The sequence below is a fragment of the Glandiceps talaboti genome, chromosome 22 (assembly GCF_964340395.1).
Source record: "Glandiceps talaboti chromosome 22, keGlaTala1.1, whole genome shotgun sequence".
Taxonomy (NCBI): domain Eukaryota; kingdom Metazoa; phylum Hemichordata; class Enteropneusta; family Spengelidae; genus Glandiceps; species Glandiceps talaboti.
In genome coordinates this window covers 10,460,862-10,478,148 of record NC_135570.1, presented here as the reverse complement: position 1 = coordinate 10,478,148, position 17,287 = coordinate 10,460,862, and the positions used below count along the sequence as shown (strand labels likewise).

General features: G+C 35.9%; 1 protein-coding gene across 1 annotated transcript in view; it reads right to left on the bottom strand.

The window, feature by feature from the left end:
- Positions 1-8,451: 8,451 nt before the first annotated feature.
- LOC144452245 (paladin-like) overlaps positions 8,452-17,287 on the bottom strand; it is a 51,718-nt gene continuing 42,882 nt past the window's right edge. Inside the window, exons 11-19 of the mRNA XM_078143298.1 lie at positions 17,129-17,245; positions 16,439-16,618; positions 13,755-13,808; positions 12,483-12,632; positions 11,803-11,952; positions 11,500-11,580; positions 11,105-11,245; positions 10,198-10,353; positions 8,452-8,726 (exon numbers count right to left, since the gene is read on the bottom strand). Of these exons, the coding sequence (XP_077999424.1) occupies positions 8,574-8,726; positions 10,198-10,353; positions 11,105-11,245; positions 11,500-11,580; positions 11,803-11,952; positions 12,483-12,632; positions 13,755-13,808; positions 16,439-16,618; positions 17,129-17,245 (1,182 nt within the window). The 3' untranslated portion in view covers positions 8,452-8,573. The remainder of the gene's footprint in view (positions 8,727-10,197; positions 10,354-11,104; positions 11,246-11,499; positions 11,581-11,802; positions 11,953-12,482; positions 12,633-13,754; positions 13,809-16,438; positions 16,619-17,128; positions 17,246-17,287) is intronic.

The window sequence follows — 17,287 nt, the reverse complement described above, 5'->3', positions numbered from 1 at the left end:
TCATGAAGCCAATTTTTAAACTATTCAAATATTTTGGGCAATAATTTCCAAGCTTTACAAGACAGCTAGCACCATCATATAACCATTCTCGCAAGCCAGAACATTTTTTCCCAGCTGACACATTGGCTTGCAAGACTCGCCATAGAGGGCGGTGATGTATAATGATGCATATAACTAGTAGTATAGGTCCTTCTTTTTTTAAAGTTTAATGTCATCTTGAGGGGATCTTGAGACGAGGATATGTCTACCTCATTTATTTGGGAGTGTTGGAGAGTTTTTACTTTACATGTAAGAGTCTGTTCAGACAATTTTATTTAGTCTAGATGCCAACGTGGTCTTTTAGACTAAACCTGTGTGTGAGTAGAGGTGTAAATCGTAATGCTTAGCCGTATAGGAACTAAACTAATTTTTTGACTATGTAAGCAATAATTTCACAGTTGTAAAAGACAGCACCATCTAACATCTTTATGCATAAGGTTAAAGTATTCAAGAAACATCATCACAATAAAAGGTTGGTGCATCTGATTGTTGGTTGAATGAGTATCTCCCATTCATCATGTAAGTTTTGCATGTCACATAAAAACTGCAATATCTAAAACACTGGTATTATGGCATTGCGCAGATAGTAAAGTCAGTTTGCTGTAGAGCTAACTTTACTTTGGTATAATGGTACAGGTGTATAACCACAGACAAGTAAGAAACTTGTCTGTGGTGTAACAAAAACTGGAATCTGATGACATGGTGATTTGTAGAGTCAATAACATGTATAACCACGTATATTATGCATTTGTACGCGGCACATCGATTTAGTAAACGTAGCTACGTGGAATCTCCAGATACCCGATTGGTGTCTTCTGTCATTCTGTTAACTGATACCGGGTTGGACGATAAATCCGCAATTTCTCAAGGCAATTCGTGTGAACCAATAGAAAACTCCGTATTTAAGGTTGCGATCAGAGGAAGTAAACATCTATGATCTATCAGACCACACAGGTCATTCAAAGAGAACTGGGTCAGAAGTCGCCACTACTATACTAGACTTCTTGATAATTTTGGTCGGTTTTGATCTGGTTTTGATTATAGAAACTGCAGCTGATAAATAGAGAGAACTTTTAATCACTATCAGACAAAATGCGAGTACGAAGCAAATTTTGAGAAACGCACCAAAATTGGCACATATCACCAGAACTGCACTGATTATTCAAGTCCTGCTAGCTTTGTTTTTATTTGTAATACACTAACACACTTTTTTTTTTAAATTATATTTTATTTTGTGTGACTCGACATTTTTCGTTTTACTTTTTATTTTCTTACGAGTTTTGTAAAGAAAAACAAAGATTCTAGCGGAGGACCGAGAGCGACCGTTACAGTTACTGTAGTTATAATATAGTCCTGCTTGCATACGGAGTAAGTAGTCGCAAGTCGTCCTTTTTCCAAATAACTTCAGTGAATAAGTAAAGACTGCAGCGAACGATTAGACTTACAAGTTACAGATGTGCCAGAGTGAAATCACGTAAGATTTTGAGGCACGCAGAGCCGATTTGTAAACAAAAACAAAAAAATCACAAAATGTCGCGTAAACATTTGGAGGACATGTCGACACGAGCCTGACGAGGATTACATGTACATTTTACTCACCAGTCTGTTGCCGAAATCATGGAGCAGCCAAATCTTCAAACACCCCACTACGTATAGTACCCATGGCATGACTGTCGTCTCACATCAAAATATTATGCCGGAATGACAAAACTGATAGAAATACGTGTCCCACGAGCGCACATTGAGTGCCAAATGGTTGAAATAAATTGGCCAATCACTGACCTGTTGCACGCAATGACTTGCTACACATCCTCAAATCTGATTGGCCTATTCGTGACCACACACAGGTGTGTTTGTTTGCTGTCCATTCACACTGCATTTAACTATATAGACAGGGCCAAAAAACGAGTTTGTAAACATGTGATTGGTTGAAACATGGTGTAAACGGCTTAAAATGAACTCAAGTCAGTCATATGCACTCGGTGCAATATCTGCAGTATAGCCCTTCTCTTGTTTACCATAGCATAGCTTCTACTATTGGCCTGTATACTAAACTATGTTACTATATTTCTCTATATACAAAATGAGGTTTATGTGGTGCTATATAGAAACAATTTAGTATGCAGGCCAGAATACTAGTGATGTAAGCCTGGCTTATGGTATTTTATAACACATCGTTTTCATCCAGCCTTCCGTGATTGGCTTAGACCATGACATTGGTATGGACTAGTGACCCAGGGCATGGATGTATACATCCATGCCCAGGGTGACCACAATTTGCATACAAAGTGCACTATTTGCTTTCTATTTTCCCAAGGGCACTATTACAGTTCTACAGGTAATTTCTTTTCACTCTGGAAAGAATGCATGCCTGGGAATGTGGTGTGTTATAGAACACACACTTAACTCCACTGAGAAACTGTTTTTGAATATTGAATTTCATTGAAAATTGATTGACCAATCTTATTTTGTAACTTTCAATGTGACTTATCGTTACTCCATCTTTAAACTTTTTCATTTAAGGAAAGGTGTGATCAAATGATAAAATACATGTATGACAAGTGATTTACACCATTTTTTAAAAACTTGATTCCAAGTTCATGTATCTCACCGTTTTACCGTTGAATACAGCACACACACCCCCCCCCCAAGTGTTCATTAGTGGATTTACTGGACTAAGAAACAAAATTGGACTTCCGTACTTTAATAAAGATTATTTATTTTAGCTGATGAAAAAATAAGATGCACATAACATGAACACTAAAATTGATACATTTTCATTCTCTGAAAAGAAAATTCCAAAGTTTTCCCAAATTATTATTTTCTAAAAAATGTAAACAAATAATTTAAAAGAAAGTAAATTTAACTGAAGTAACCGGAGACTAGACAATGATACCATTACTACATTACAGATGCATGGACGTTTATTTGTTTGTTCACTGTTTTTTGAGACTAAAACATACACATCTTTACAATTTTCCATCTGTATTAAATAAATCACCTCATATAATGAACTGTAATACCAATTAAAGTACTAGTGCTATTTCAGAATGTTTTACATTCTTACAAACCAGAGCTGTTATTCTTCTGCGACACTGCAAAATAAGCAGTGCATCTTGAACAGTGCAATCATCCCTAACCACCAAAAAGTGGACATGCTGCCAGTGAAACATTCCAAAATAGCACTAATGCAAAGGTGGGAGCTCATGCAGTGGGAGAGTTTATCCTAGTTAAAATTTTGAAAATAATCAGACACGTAAATGCCTATATTGCACCTACACAAAACGTTCTCAAAATTACTATTTATGATAAACAATCCTTAAAACATGATCTGAATGTACAAAAATTTACATCTGAATCTTAAATATCATCTAGTTTGACGTTCTATTGATAGTTTTGTACAAAAAATACCACCAGTCCTTTAGAAATTGAAGCTGGACACTATCTCGGATGGTCTAGTAGCTAGCTGTGACTTTGCTCCCAAGAGCAAAACATCTGCAGTAATCAGAAGTCATGAACCAAAAGTTGTTCAAAACCACAACTGTGTAAACAATGTATAGACTATTGTGTCTTAGCTGATATGACATTTGTACCATATATGGACATTATGTAACTAAATTATTGGACAAAATTCTGTGATTGATTAATATTGTTCAATCCACACATTCTGTAGCAAATGTTGGTATGTCAAAAGGGCAGTCTACATGTAACTGTAAATATGTGTTAAGTTTTTTGTCATTTTTCATCTATTAAATGTCATAATTTGGTTAAAGTTCAGAAATATAACTGTAAACTAATTGTTAGGTTTTCCTTTGGGTTGTTGCATGAACAATGTCTTGTAAATATAGACAAGTTTGCAAAACAAAGTAATGTGTTTTGCCTACTGAGCATGCAGAATATGCAAACATGCGTGAGTACATTCCACTGTTTTTCCAAGTTTGAGTCCTGAACGCACAGCTAAACACAACTCTGTACACGTCATTATACGTCACCTGTCACCAATCTCGCATTCTGATTGGTCGAGAGCCCTGCAGATACACAGGCGTATTTTTCACCAACAACCATATTTTTGCTTGTTGTATCATATGATCACTGGACGTCCCCTTGTAAACAAACCGAGCAGACAACTAGAAATACAGCTATAACCAACATTTCCAAATGCCAAATTTATTGTCAACCGTATGAAATATCATCGTTTTGTGTCAAAGGGAAACTGTCACAAAATTCCATGCAGAATGGTGATAGTCCAGATACAGCGAACGCATGGTCGTCACGCGATCGTGAACATGAATTCCTAAATTTATGAAGGATATCAAAATTACCGCCACAGAGGGTGCAATTTTTGCTTAACTAGAACAACAAAGTATATCACGAACATTTCTGTACATTTAATGGAATGCAGTACACAAAACAAAGATGCACTCATTTTTCTGCTGAAGGTTTATAAGTTTGAATATATCTTTGAGTGATATGGAAATAGTAAACATTACATCATACTACTGAGCAAATGCGCACTCTGATTGGATGATAAAGTTAAGGATGAGATGTAAACAACCGCACTGCAGTCATAGAGAAGTGCGTGATACTACGCTAAACAGTATAACGTGGAAATGATTTTTGTTTTAAAATGAAACAGCATTTTTAGACATTCAAAAATTGAATTTCATAGTCGCAGGTGATGTATAAGTATGTTATTTGCCAAATACTGTTCCACATCTTGCTGCTCGAGGTAATTTTTCCCGTATAACGGCTTGCCTCCGGCTCTCCGTTATTACTGGAAAAATCACCTCCTGCAGCAAGATTGGAACGGTATTTGGCAAATAACATGTACTTATGTGTATGCCTGCACTATCATTATGTGTATGCCTGCACTATCATTATGTGAATGCTTGCACTATCATTATGTGTATAAAGTTAATAATTAAAGTCTTAGATGAATTCAATTTTTGCTTTTTACGCTGATGTGATGTTGAGTAAATATGAGTTGAAAACTGCTCAGTATAACTCTGTTCATGTAGTAGGAATGACTACACACAATGCTAGGAATTCACAACCATGTATCTAAGCAAACCATCAGTTAACTTCAGACAAAGTTCAACATAAAAACACACAAACCTGCACAGCTGGGTTTACATTAGACTCTCTCACAGTCCTCGGAGCTTCGCATAAATAGCTAAAACTTTGGTTGTTTTGTATGTACCGGTATCTACTGCCTAATTGTACTCGTATACTAGTATCCCAGTATCCCTAGCCCTGTACTGTACATCAATCACATAGGGCTAAACTTTTGTCGACGTTTTAGGCAAAGCCCGAGTAGCTATTTATGCAAAGCTCCGAGACTGTGAGAGAGTCTAGGTTGACATGACAACATCAAACAAGACATATATATCCTTGAAGCAGCAACTGAACAGGCATTAAATTACCATTCTGTTTCTTGTAGTGGTTTGAGGTACGAGCGAGTACACAAATCTACAAGTCATCTTGTCAACAAACAGTAAATACATCTACAATATACTTGTCTTTTATATTACCAACCTAGGTGGTCTAAACTGAAATTTTCTTTAACATGACTTACTTGGGTGGTCTAAAACTGCATTTTCTTTTGTCACTCACCTAGGTGGGCAACACTTAAATACATATAACTGTCTTTTATATCACCAACCTAGGTGGTCTAAACTGAAAATTTTCTTTCTAATACATGGCTCCATTCGGTGGTTTAAAGCAGAGTCGTTTTATACGGTCACCTAAGCAGTCAAAACTGAATAGTTTTCTTTTACTTGACTCACTTAGGTGGTCTACACCATATTTCAGGTATAGTAAGTTAATACATAGTGTAGAATATAGTATATTCATATTTTTCCCTTCATTTTCTTGATTTCCTTCTGTAATGCAACACAACATGTATAAATTATGGTAGATAAAATGTCTAGGCTAAAGGTAAGATTCTGTTTTGCAACATTACATGAAAATTTGTGTTGTAAGAAAATGTCACATGACAGTTAAATGTGAGTCATAATGCAATACTACATGGCTGTAGAATTGTTGTCATATGAGAGTAGTACATGCTAATTTTATGGCCCAGCCTATTTACGATTAAAACTTGTGTCCTAAAGTACGTCCCTGAGACTGAGGACAGCTAGAAGTACAAAACCTGAAATTTAAAAGAAATGATGTCTTGTTATTATAGAAATATTTACACTTCTTCAAACAAAGGATCCTTTTCAGTCATGAAAACACAGAAATAAAAATATTACATCTATATCATAAATTCACCGTTATTAAAATAACATAACTTAAAACTACTACTTACATAATTAGAACCATAAAGATTTTACTACATTTGACTTTAAAACATATTAACTTACAATATCAACACATATCAGTGAAAAGTGTTTATGTAAAGAACTAAAATATGTAAATGAATCTTTTTGATTTCTCTCAATGTTCACAAAAACTTCATTAACTTAAGTGGCATTTATTTGACCATATAAGGAAAGCTCATTAGATATTCATACAATATTCAAATAAACAAGCCTTAATAGGGTGTGATACCAAATTTTATCAAATATGAAAAGCTAATTACATATTCATACAGTATTCAAATAAACATGCCTAATATGGTGGTGATGAAATTTGACCATATATGGAAAGGTGATTAGACATACACACATTATTCAAATAAACATGCCTAATATGGTGGTGATAAAATCAATTTGACCATATTTGGAAAGGTAATTAAACATTCATACACTATTCAAATAAACATGCCTAATATGGGTATGATAGGTTGGTTATCAGATATGCCAAGATACCCTCGTATATTGTAATAAATGAAGAAAGAAATATGTTCTAAAATGAATATTCCTATACATGCTGTGAAAACAGATGATAAAATCTCAAGTGTAATTAGCAAAATCTATAAATGTCTTTAAATACAAAATCAATGATATTGCACATAAAAATAAATATGAAGTACAGTAACATGAGAATTTCTGCTCAGTGTGTTTGTTTGTGTTTACACCCTCACCAGATTTAAAAAAATGCTACTACAGTTTTAGAGTGCTGTCTGATATGCTGAAAAACAATTATGGGTTAAGGTATATATCACCCTCATTTATTACTAAAACATACAAGTTTTATAAAATAATAATCTACACGATTGCAAATTTCAACTTAAAAAGAACAACTTTAAAACACACATTCACAAGATAGAAATGGTGGTAAAATCCATATGCCATAATAAAAAATAAAAAAAATGAATGATTCCTTGTGTTTGTGCATTTGTATGGTTCCCCTCTGAATTGAATTTTGAATTGAATTCATGTCCACCAGAAACATAAGATGATAATAATACAAAAATGAAAATATCACTAATAAAAAAATGTTCTGGTGAGGACCATGGAAATGCAATGTAGTTCACTTGAAACTAATCTTGTCCATGGTCCCGACAAATATGGGAATTAACAAAATACATTGATTACTAAGGCGAAACAGTATGACTGAATGACTCAGACACCTTAGGTTACTGTTTAGATGTGATCAAAATACTTGAATAAATGAGACACCTTAGGTTACTGTTCAGATGTTATCAAAATACTTGAATGAATGAGACACCTTAGGTTACTGTTCAGATGTATCAAAATACTTGAATGAACGAGACACCTTAGGTTACTGTTTAAATGTGTTAACCAAGATACTTGTACATGTTGGACACCTTTGGACACCTCTATGTTATTTATTAATTGTAGTAACCAAGTGAAACAATGATTATGAATGAAATGCCTGACTAGCTTCAAACTTGTCCTGGCCTTTTTTTAAGGAAACTATAGTAACTATGATTTCATACAAGTTACTTGACACAATTTCAGTCTCGTTATTGAAGTGAGTATATATTTTTGTTGACGTTCAATACATTGAGCTGTCACACATCGACTGAAAAGTGTCAGACTCTCCTAATTTTCATGATAACTTTTACAGTGCTATTAGAAATGTATATGTATACAGCAGAGTAAAATATAAATGTGTATTTCAAAAAACATGGCACCTGCCCTTGTTTCTTAGTTAAACTTGATCAACATTCAAATTACAGAGTTCAAAATTCACACAGTGCCCCAAATGTATCAAAATATCAAGAGCTTAGGGTGCATCATAAGGGCACCTCAGGTATACAATTAATTTCATCTTGATGTTGGTCAAGGAGTAATTTCATCTTTACTAAAAGTCAAAACTCAATACCCAACAACCAAAAATATAACACACCAAAACTGGCTAAATCAAGCTAAGGTGCACCAAAAGGGCACCTCAGGTTTGTGTTGTATTTCAAGCAAATCACATATTCCATCAATCAATCTTTATTATACTCAACACACACTAGCAGAGAGTGTGGTGTGGTACAATTCATGAAAAAAAAATGAAATATTGGTGAAAATCTACTTTCATGTTCACAAATCATATGTGATGTTACAAGCAGAGTTTTTTTCACAGTGACAAAAAACTTCTAAATTACACTACATGTGTACAGCCAACTAACATATTTATACAAATAATCCCCTGAATATCAATTTGGGTTGTTTAAATAACCACCTCCACCTGATCCGACTGTATCTACCAGCTCCACTGTCTTCCGGGAAATCTTCTGTAAAATCAAGATTATCCAGTACTTCATACACTCTGACTTTCCTTCCAAACTGTAGGGAAAACCAGAAAAGTCTATTAGTGTTGCCATGGTTTCCTCCAAACTTTATGAAAACCAAGAAGAAAAGTTTATTAGAGAAGATTGTACAATGTCACACAAGCTCAATAAACAAACTTTGTTTTCCCCTATCCCCTAAACACATGGCGTCAATGCAATTGCTGAACTACACTTTCGCACTTCTAACCAAATTTTGAAAACTTCATACATTCAATGATAACAGCTTTTGTATTTACTACTGAGATGTTGATGTACCATATCTTCTTGAGTGAGACTAGTAATTTTTACATGGGTCTTTTGAATCTCCCGTTCACGTACACATTCACTCAGTGCATGTAGGAAGGATGGTTCACGTTATGTCCACCTGTTAGACTTGCTGCGCTGTATACGGTCAGAAAATGCTTTTGCTTCAAGGGAATGGCCCTATATACAGGTATATTTAGTCACATAGACATTCATTCACAGTGACAAGTCAGGTATAAGTCAGAGAATAAGTATAAATAGTTGTCGATCAGCATTAAATACACGCTTACAGTAAACACGCTTGACTACAGAATGTATGGATTGTCATGACATCATTACTTATGAATATTTATAAAGCTGAAATAACACTTTCATAGCCCTAAGAAACCAAAGCTTTATTTCACAGTGTCAGCTAAATAGAAATAAAGGCTCTGGTTTGCGAGAATGCACCAAAGTGATACTTCTCTCACCTTACATGTAAATCATATGAAAGCTGAGCACAGAGTATTACAGGTAGAAATAAGTCTGACTGGATTTTCCTTTACACAGGTAAATTGATAGCAGTAATCAATGCAACTAAAGCTAGAAATAAGTCTGACCAGACTTTTCCTTTAAGTTGATAGCAGTAATCAATACAAGTGTACTAAAGGCAGAAATAAGTCTGACTGGACTTTTCCTTTAGGCTGATAGCAGTAATCAATGTAAGTGTACTAAAGCTAGAAATAAGTCTGACCGGACTTTTCCTTTAAGTTGATAGCAGTAATCAATACAAGTGTACTAAAGGCAGAAATAAGTCTGACTGGACTTTTCCTTTAGGCTGATAGCAGTAATCAATGTAAGTGTACTAAAGGCAGAAATAAGTCTGACTGGACTTTTCCTTTAAGTTGATAGCAGTAATCAATGAAAGTGTACTAAAGGCAGAAATAAGTCTGACTGGACTTTTCCTTTAAGTTGATAGCAGTAATCAATGCAAGTGTACTAAAGGCAGAAATAAGTCTGACCGGACTTTTCCTTTAAGTTGATAGCAGTAATCAATGCAATGCAAGTGTACTAAAGGCAGAAATAAGTCTGACTGGACTTTTCCTTTTCATGGCAGTAATCAACACAAGTACTAAAGCTAGAAATATGTCTGATTGAACTTTTCCTTGAAGCTGTAATCAATACAAGTATACTGATAAGTCTGACTGGACTTTTCAAAAAATCTTTCCAATCACGTTACATACCTCTTCCATCCACTGTGTGAATGGTTTCTCCCAATTATCCATCCTTTCCATATGTAGGTATGTATTGAACAATATCAAATAGATATACCTCTCAAGATAAAGAATACTCTGTCTTTGATACAGTATCCCATCTTCTTCAGTTTTGGCAGCCTTTATCTGAAATGGATTTCAAATTACAAAATAAAGATTTAAAAGTACTGTAAGTGATGATAATGTTGTTTGTGTTTTAGTCAAAAAAGTCGTAAATTAACTATCAACTATGTTGAGGGTGCTATACATTAGGCCAACCCAAAGATCACATGCTCATCACATGACTACTTCACATCCATCACATTTACAAAATTTCAAATAACTTCACATAAGATCACATGCTCATCACATGACTACTTCACATCCATCACATTTACAAAATTTCAAATAACTTCACATAAGATCACATGCTCATCACATGACTACTTCACATCCATCACATTTACAAAATTTCAAAGAACTTTACATAAGATCACATGCTCATCACATGGTTGCATTATATTTGTGACATAGCTAAAAGCAGGTATTAAACATTTTCAAGTTCTGGGGTACGAGCTATGATGTATGATCACCTGTTGTATCCAATTCAACTACATCAATTACAGCATATTCAGTCCCTATCTGTTACCATCTACTGGCAGTGAATAAACAACACTAGAGGTTCTACTCAAAAACTCTCAGTATTTCTTGTCATGTCAAATTGCTTATAATTTTCAACACATTCAAAGTTCATGTAATCACACAACTTTTCACACCACATCATCAGTCGCCGATCACATGACCAACATATGATTACTTGACACAAACATACATATCACAGCACTTAGAGAATGTGTAAAAGGTCACATGGTGACCACATGACTATCACATGACCAACCTTGTTGTATGTTGAGAAGATGACCTCTCTGGCATGGTAGTGCATTGGGGTCATTGTCTCAGAACATTTATCTAGAATAAAGTCTACTTCCCTCTTGAGTTGACTTCCATTTGGTAGTCTCCTGACCAACCTCAGTACACACTGTCAAAATAAACCAAATAATTACTCAGATAAAACTATTTTAAAGATTTGTAATCATAAGTTATATTTTAATACTAGGTTTGAATTCAGTTAATTGCAAGCGGTGGTTATGTGTGCCTCAATAAGTACAATACTGCGAGTACCTTACATAAATGTAGCATAAACTATGTCCAAACACGTGTAAACTCAGCTTGTGCCCCTTTAACACATTATCTATTAATTTACAATTTTACAATACTGAAACATTAACTTACAGCAAATTCTCCCTTGGTATACTCTGCATTTGGCAGACTCACATGTTCTTGTTCACCAAGTTTGCATCCAACTGGGAAACCCTGTCAGATTTAATAAAACAAAATGATCAAATATAAGACAACATCTACGAACTGGATCACAAGAATTATCACTTTTGCATAACTCAACTTTTTTTTCATCATAATTTTATTATACTATTTTTTACTCCTGGTATTAAGCTGATGATGCAAGCAAAAAAAATACAAAAAACGAGTTGTCTGTGAAAAGAAAGATTTTGGTATGTGGTTACCATGACAACATACCTTTTTATGCCACATTACCAGTCCAACAATAGCCATAGCTGTGGTTGTTCTGTCCTTGCCATCATGGCAATTGAAGACTAACGCTGGACCATCCTCATCTGTATGAATCTCATCTAAGTCTTTGATGACTGACACCAGCAAATCATAATGCTGCAAGACAAGAACCAATCACAAACTATTATGCCCATCACATGCAAGACAAGAACCAATCAGAAACTATTATGCCCATCATATGATTGTCACATGATTAAAGTTGGAAAAAGCTGTGAGACAAGAACCAATCAGAAACCATTATACTTGTCTTGTTTTTGTGGCATTACTAAAACTTTTCAAGTTGAAAGAACCAATTAGAAACCGTCAGCCCAATCATGTGTTTGCAAATATCTAAAGTGAAAAGCAGGAAGACACAACAAATCACAAACCGATATGGCCATCATGTGATCGTCACATGACTAAAACTGCAAGACAAGAACCAATCAGACACCATTATAGGCGCATCATATGATTGTCAATCACATGATAAAAGTTGCAAGACGAGCAAATCAGAAACTCATTGTGTGTCTTGTGGTTGTTGAATATTAAAAGTTGCAAGAACCAATCAGAAACCATTAAACCCATCATGTGGTGATCACATGGCACATAAGTCAAGTTTGAGCAATTGTGTATGCATGACCACTTACCTCTTCAACTGGTGATCCTTCATCCTGCATTGGCATTCTATAATACCTAAGTTGAGGGGTCTGATTAATCTGTAGTTCATACATCTCCCTTACTGTCAGTATACTACTGAACTCCCTAGGCTCCCTAGGTTGGTTTGTCTCTTGATATACCTGCAAAATTTCCAAAGTTGAGTTACACTTCATTTTAATATATTTGCCTTGACACATATCTATAAAGTTATGTGGAAGAAAATGTCTCCTTAAAATGTCTAGTCTGAAATTTTAGGGTCCTCGGTGAGTACTTTTATATTGAAATATTCTTCAGTTATTAAATCATGTTGAACAATTCTAAAAATTGTTTCTAAAAAATTTCACAAAAATGCAAACACAAAAGCACCTAGAACATCTAGCCTTGTTCACTTGCTGCCACTAGGGGGTGTAGTAGCAGATCGGGACTGAATGTGATGTCGTTTGGTGAGCCATAACAGATGATCATAGATCCCAGGTATTCAGTATTGTCCTCTATCTCTGTTCAAGCTGGTTTCATTTTGATATATATCAGCTGCTCCATACACTTTCCTTTCAAAATCCTCTCTCCTTTCTGTCCAAGATCTTAGCTCCTTTCCAGACTACGATTAGATCACGACACATGTCCAATATGTTGAACTATAATATACTTATTAACTGGTAAAGCTCACATCAGCTACATCAGCTACACATGTAGTCAGACATGACATCAAAACAACATCAAAACATAATTTTTTGGAGTACCACAAAATTAAAAAACATCCTATAGGGAACTTGCAATCCAGACTGAGCATGCTCAGATGCAAAGGACTATGGGATTATCTGTGGTTATCGTAATACCTAATCTGGAGCTACTGATAAAATTAACCTCCCACAATTGTCAGGGTAACTATGAATTGGTTATATGTAGTTACAACCAATATCAACATTGTTTACAATACTAATAGATTAGTATTTATTATCACATTTCCCATGATGCAACATTCAACATGGCAGGTTTGCAAGTTCCCTATTCTAAGGTTGGTATTCTGACTTTAAAGCCCTATGTTTTAATCCCATGTTATCACATTAGTGTTATCTTATCAAATGACTCATAAGGATTTGATAGAATCATTTACTTTGTTCAGAACTAACTTTATCTCACCCATATTTTAATCCAAATCTGACAAGAACTTTAGCCAGCCCCCTCCCCCACCCCCATCAAGCCCCCAAAAAAGTGTCTTAGTTACAGACTGTGTCAAAATCTATCTATCATTACCAACCTACCTGAAGGGTCTTCCCACTTTTGAGTATTTCTGCTTTAAGAAGAGCTTCTTTTCTCTGTAAAAAGAAAACAAACAAATGCTGAGGGAAATTTGGACCTGTCCAACTACAGTACAGTTTTCGCCTAAGCTGTCGCATTTTTCGCGTTCGCTTCGCTTCGCCTTCGCAGTCGCATCGCCTCATTATCGCTTCAATCAATTCGCTTCGTAACTTGGAATCGCTTCATGACGGCATTCGCATCGCAGTCATTTCGCTTCGCTTTCGCTTCATGTTCGCATCGCATCAAAAAACAATGAAGGTCGCTTCACGTCAAACAACAATGAAGGTGAAGCGATACTGTGAAAGGTGTGACAGTATTTGCATATCTGTTTTCACTGCTGTACGTCGTGAATTCTGTCTGTTACGCACATTACAAACCTAAAACTCAAAATTCTGAGAGAGGTTCTATGCATGGATTTATTAGGGGGTGGTGCGTTATATTGTCCCCAATTACCAAATCGTCCCCGCTAGGGTTGGTCGGCCGGTGCCGTGAACACGGCCACAACTGTCACAACAATTAAATGGAATGACCAGTCAAATCGATTTTACAAACGGGACGATCCCTTTGTACAAACCACTAACATACACATGTTAACAAATGTAGAAAAAGCAATTGCACAGTGGTGAGCAAAAATAAAGTGGTGATAAACACAAGTCCTCTTTGCAGAAAACCCGGTACACTACGATGTCCTACGTTCCTCATAGGTCACGAACACCGCAATATATAATGGGCTAATAATGTAGTGAAACGTCCAACAGTATGTAGCGAAACGCCAAACTACGTACCAAATTGACAATTTATCGAAACGACCGTAATGCTGTCATCTGTATAAGTTGCAATGCGACGTTAAATCGCTTGCTAATTTGACTAATTTCGTAACCATTCACTCGATCCGAGACAATAACACACGTAACCCCACCTAGTACCTGCACACGGACGACCGGTGTCGCCGACTAAAGATGCGAGATCCTATCACGTCTGAGCAGCAGACCTACTTTGTTTTAGAAGGCGAAAATTCGAGCAAATATTTTATATGTTACAGCAGTCGATAAAGTCATGGAGGTAAAACAGACGTGGTCGGCAGTTGAATAGATCATCGGACAAAAACAATGAAACTGCGTGTTGGAGATTATGAAATAAAAGCCCGGGAATTTCTCTGAAAACTGCACGAGAAATATCGACAGATTAGTTTTATTTTTATTTTGTAAAATAATCAATCGTATAATATTTTATTGTCATTCTTTCAAAACTCCAAAACATCGCCAAGCTATTGTCTGAACTCAGGGCATGTACTTTGTGTAGCAACTATAAATCGCAGTTGTTGTTCATGTTCCGGAGGAGACATTCACGTAGGATGGTCTCCAAAACCACGTTCTAACAAAACTAGGCCGATCGGAATTTAAAACTAAACTCATCGATGGATTGCTGAAAACGAGAACTCCAAACAGTCATCGTATCAATCGTAATTGCGCAATTTGCAATGATGCGAAAGTTGAAATCTCCCTGTATACTGAGCTGATCAATATTCATGATATGCCATGACATCATGCATGTCCCGCTTCGAATACGTCACTATTTTTCCCATATAAGGGTAGTACAATGCAAATTTCAGATACATAAATAGGTCATGAATGACAGCGCTGACTTCAGCTGGAGATCGACGATTATGAACACGGAAGTGTTCCACGCTCCCACCACGTAATTTTACCGAATAAACGTTGATTTTTATGGTAACCACATATTGAAAAATGATATAAAATAACATCAGGCTGTTGTACAGGTTGTTTGAGGCCCACGCGAGTGGAAAATCGCTCTCGTGGATTTTAATTTGCGCGAGCGGTAGGCGAGCGGAGTGATCGCTCGCCTCAAAAGGCATGCCCTGATTTATTAACGCAAATTTAACCAAAAGGGTTATCGTGCCGTAGACAGAAAAGTAAAGTACAACCCCGCATAATTTTAGTAGCCGTAATGATCTATACTTTTCGTTTCAAATCCTTTATCATGCAAATATGTGGGTATAATAGCGCGTGTTCCACACAATGCGATTCAGAAACAAAGTTGACGCGATGCGAATGGGGTGCGATGCGAATGCGAACTCAACGCGAAAAGGAAGCGAAGTGAAAGCGATGTTTAATTGAAGCGAACTCCCGTAAACTTGAGATTGAGGCGAAGCGAAAGCGAAGCTGAAGCGATGCGAACGCGAATTGAGGCGAGAGCTTAGGCGAAAACTGTACTGTATTTTAAAGTTGACTCTGAAATGATGGAAGGGCAAGTTGACTTTAATTATGAGTGATTTTATAAAACATAAAATAGCATGAATGACACAGGAGGATTTTACTGGTAAACCCAGGGTACGGTCATGTGACAACCATTCCCCTGAGTAGCGTGTGCAAACAACACTCCTGCATGTATATAATACATATTGTTATATTGTGAGGCACATGGTGCATCTTGGAACTAGCAACAGGTGTATTTGTAATTTGTTATAAGGCCTTATGGGGGCGCTGTAATGAAGTGTACGTTTGGTGATTGGTTATATTTCTGGCATCAAAGAAAGAGATGATAAATGTGACAGATTTGGAATGGTAGCTTTTCAAATATAAACATCACCAACAACAACTTTTCCTAAATTCCAGGAAAACCGTACCTCAATTTCTTTGGCATCTATTCCTGGCATATAGATATTTTCACCTAAGTTAGAGGGTTCTCTTGGTGTGTATGTCTCCCCATCTCCGTCAATAACAACATCTTCTCTGAGGTTGAAGGAAAGTACTAAAGGATGGCCATGCTTTTTATCCATCAAAGTCTGTACAACTCTGGATAAACCCTGCAAAGAAATCAACGAAGTCATTTATATATAAATAAAGAATGATATCAGGTAGTACACAAGATGTTATTACACTTTTTTTTAATACCTAGAAGAGGTGACCATTCATGGATTGGATGCCGTCATACAAATTGGAATGATTAACTTTCCTTGATATTAAAGTTATAGAACCATACACATGAGATAACACCAAGCACAAGCCAAGTTATTGTCTTTGCACAGAAAATATGGATTATATACCCTGGTTAATCTGAGTCATAACAACCCATGTCTATGTCACTGGTTCTGCGGTGATCCAACTATATGAATCAAAACATTCCAAATTGCCATTATTTTACCTGATACTTTCATAAATTATACTTGAGGAGGTATAATTTTATTATTACCCAATATTCTACTTCATTCAGTCAGAAAATACTCAACCCGTCTACCAACTCATAGTGGCAATGCCCCTTAGGCCACTTTGAATGAAGACAAATATTGGGGAATATCTATTTATTTTCAACTCACCTCTCTGTTTGGCTGTGCCATTCCATACACATTCAAACCTGGTACTTTTCTGAAATTCGATACGTTGACTTCACGACTTGAGCTCAGAACATCCAAACCAATGAAATCATCGGAAACCTACATAATTATATGTATAAACATAAAATACAGACATTAATG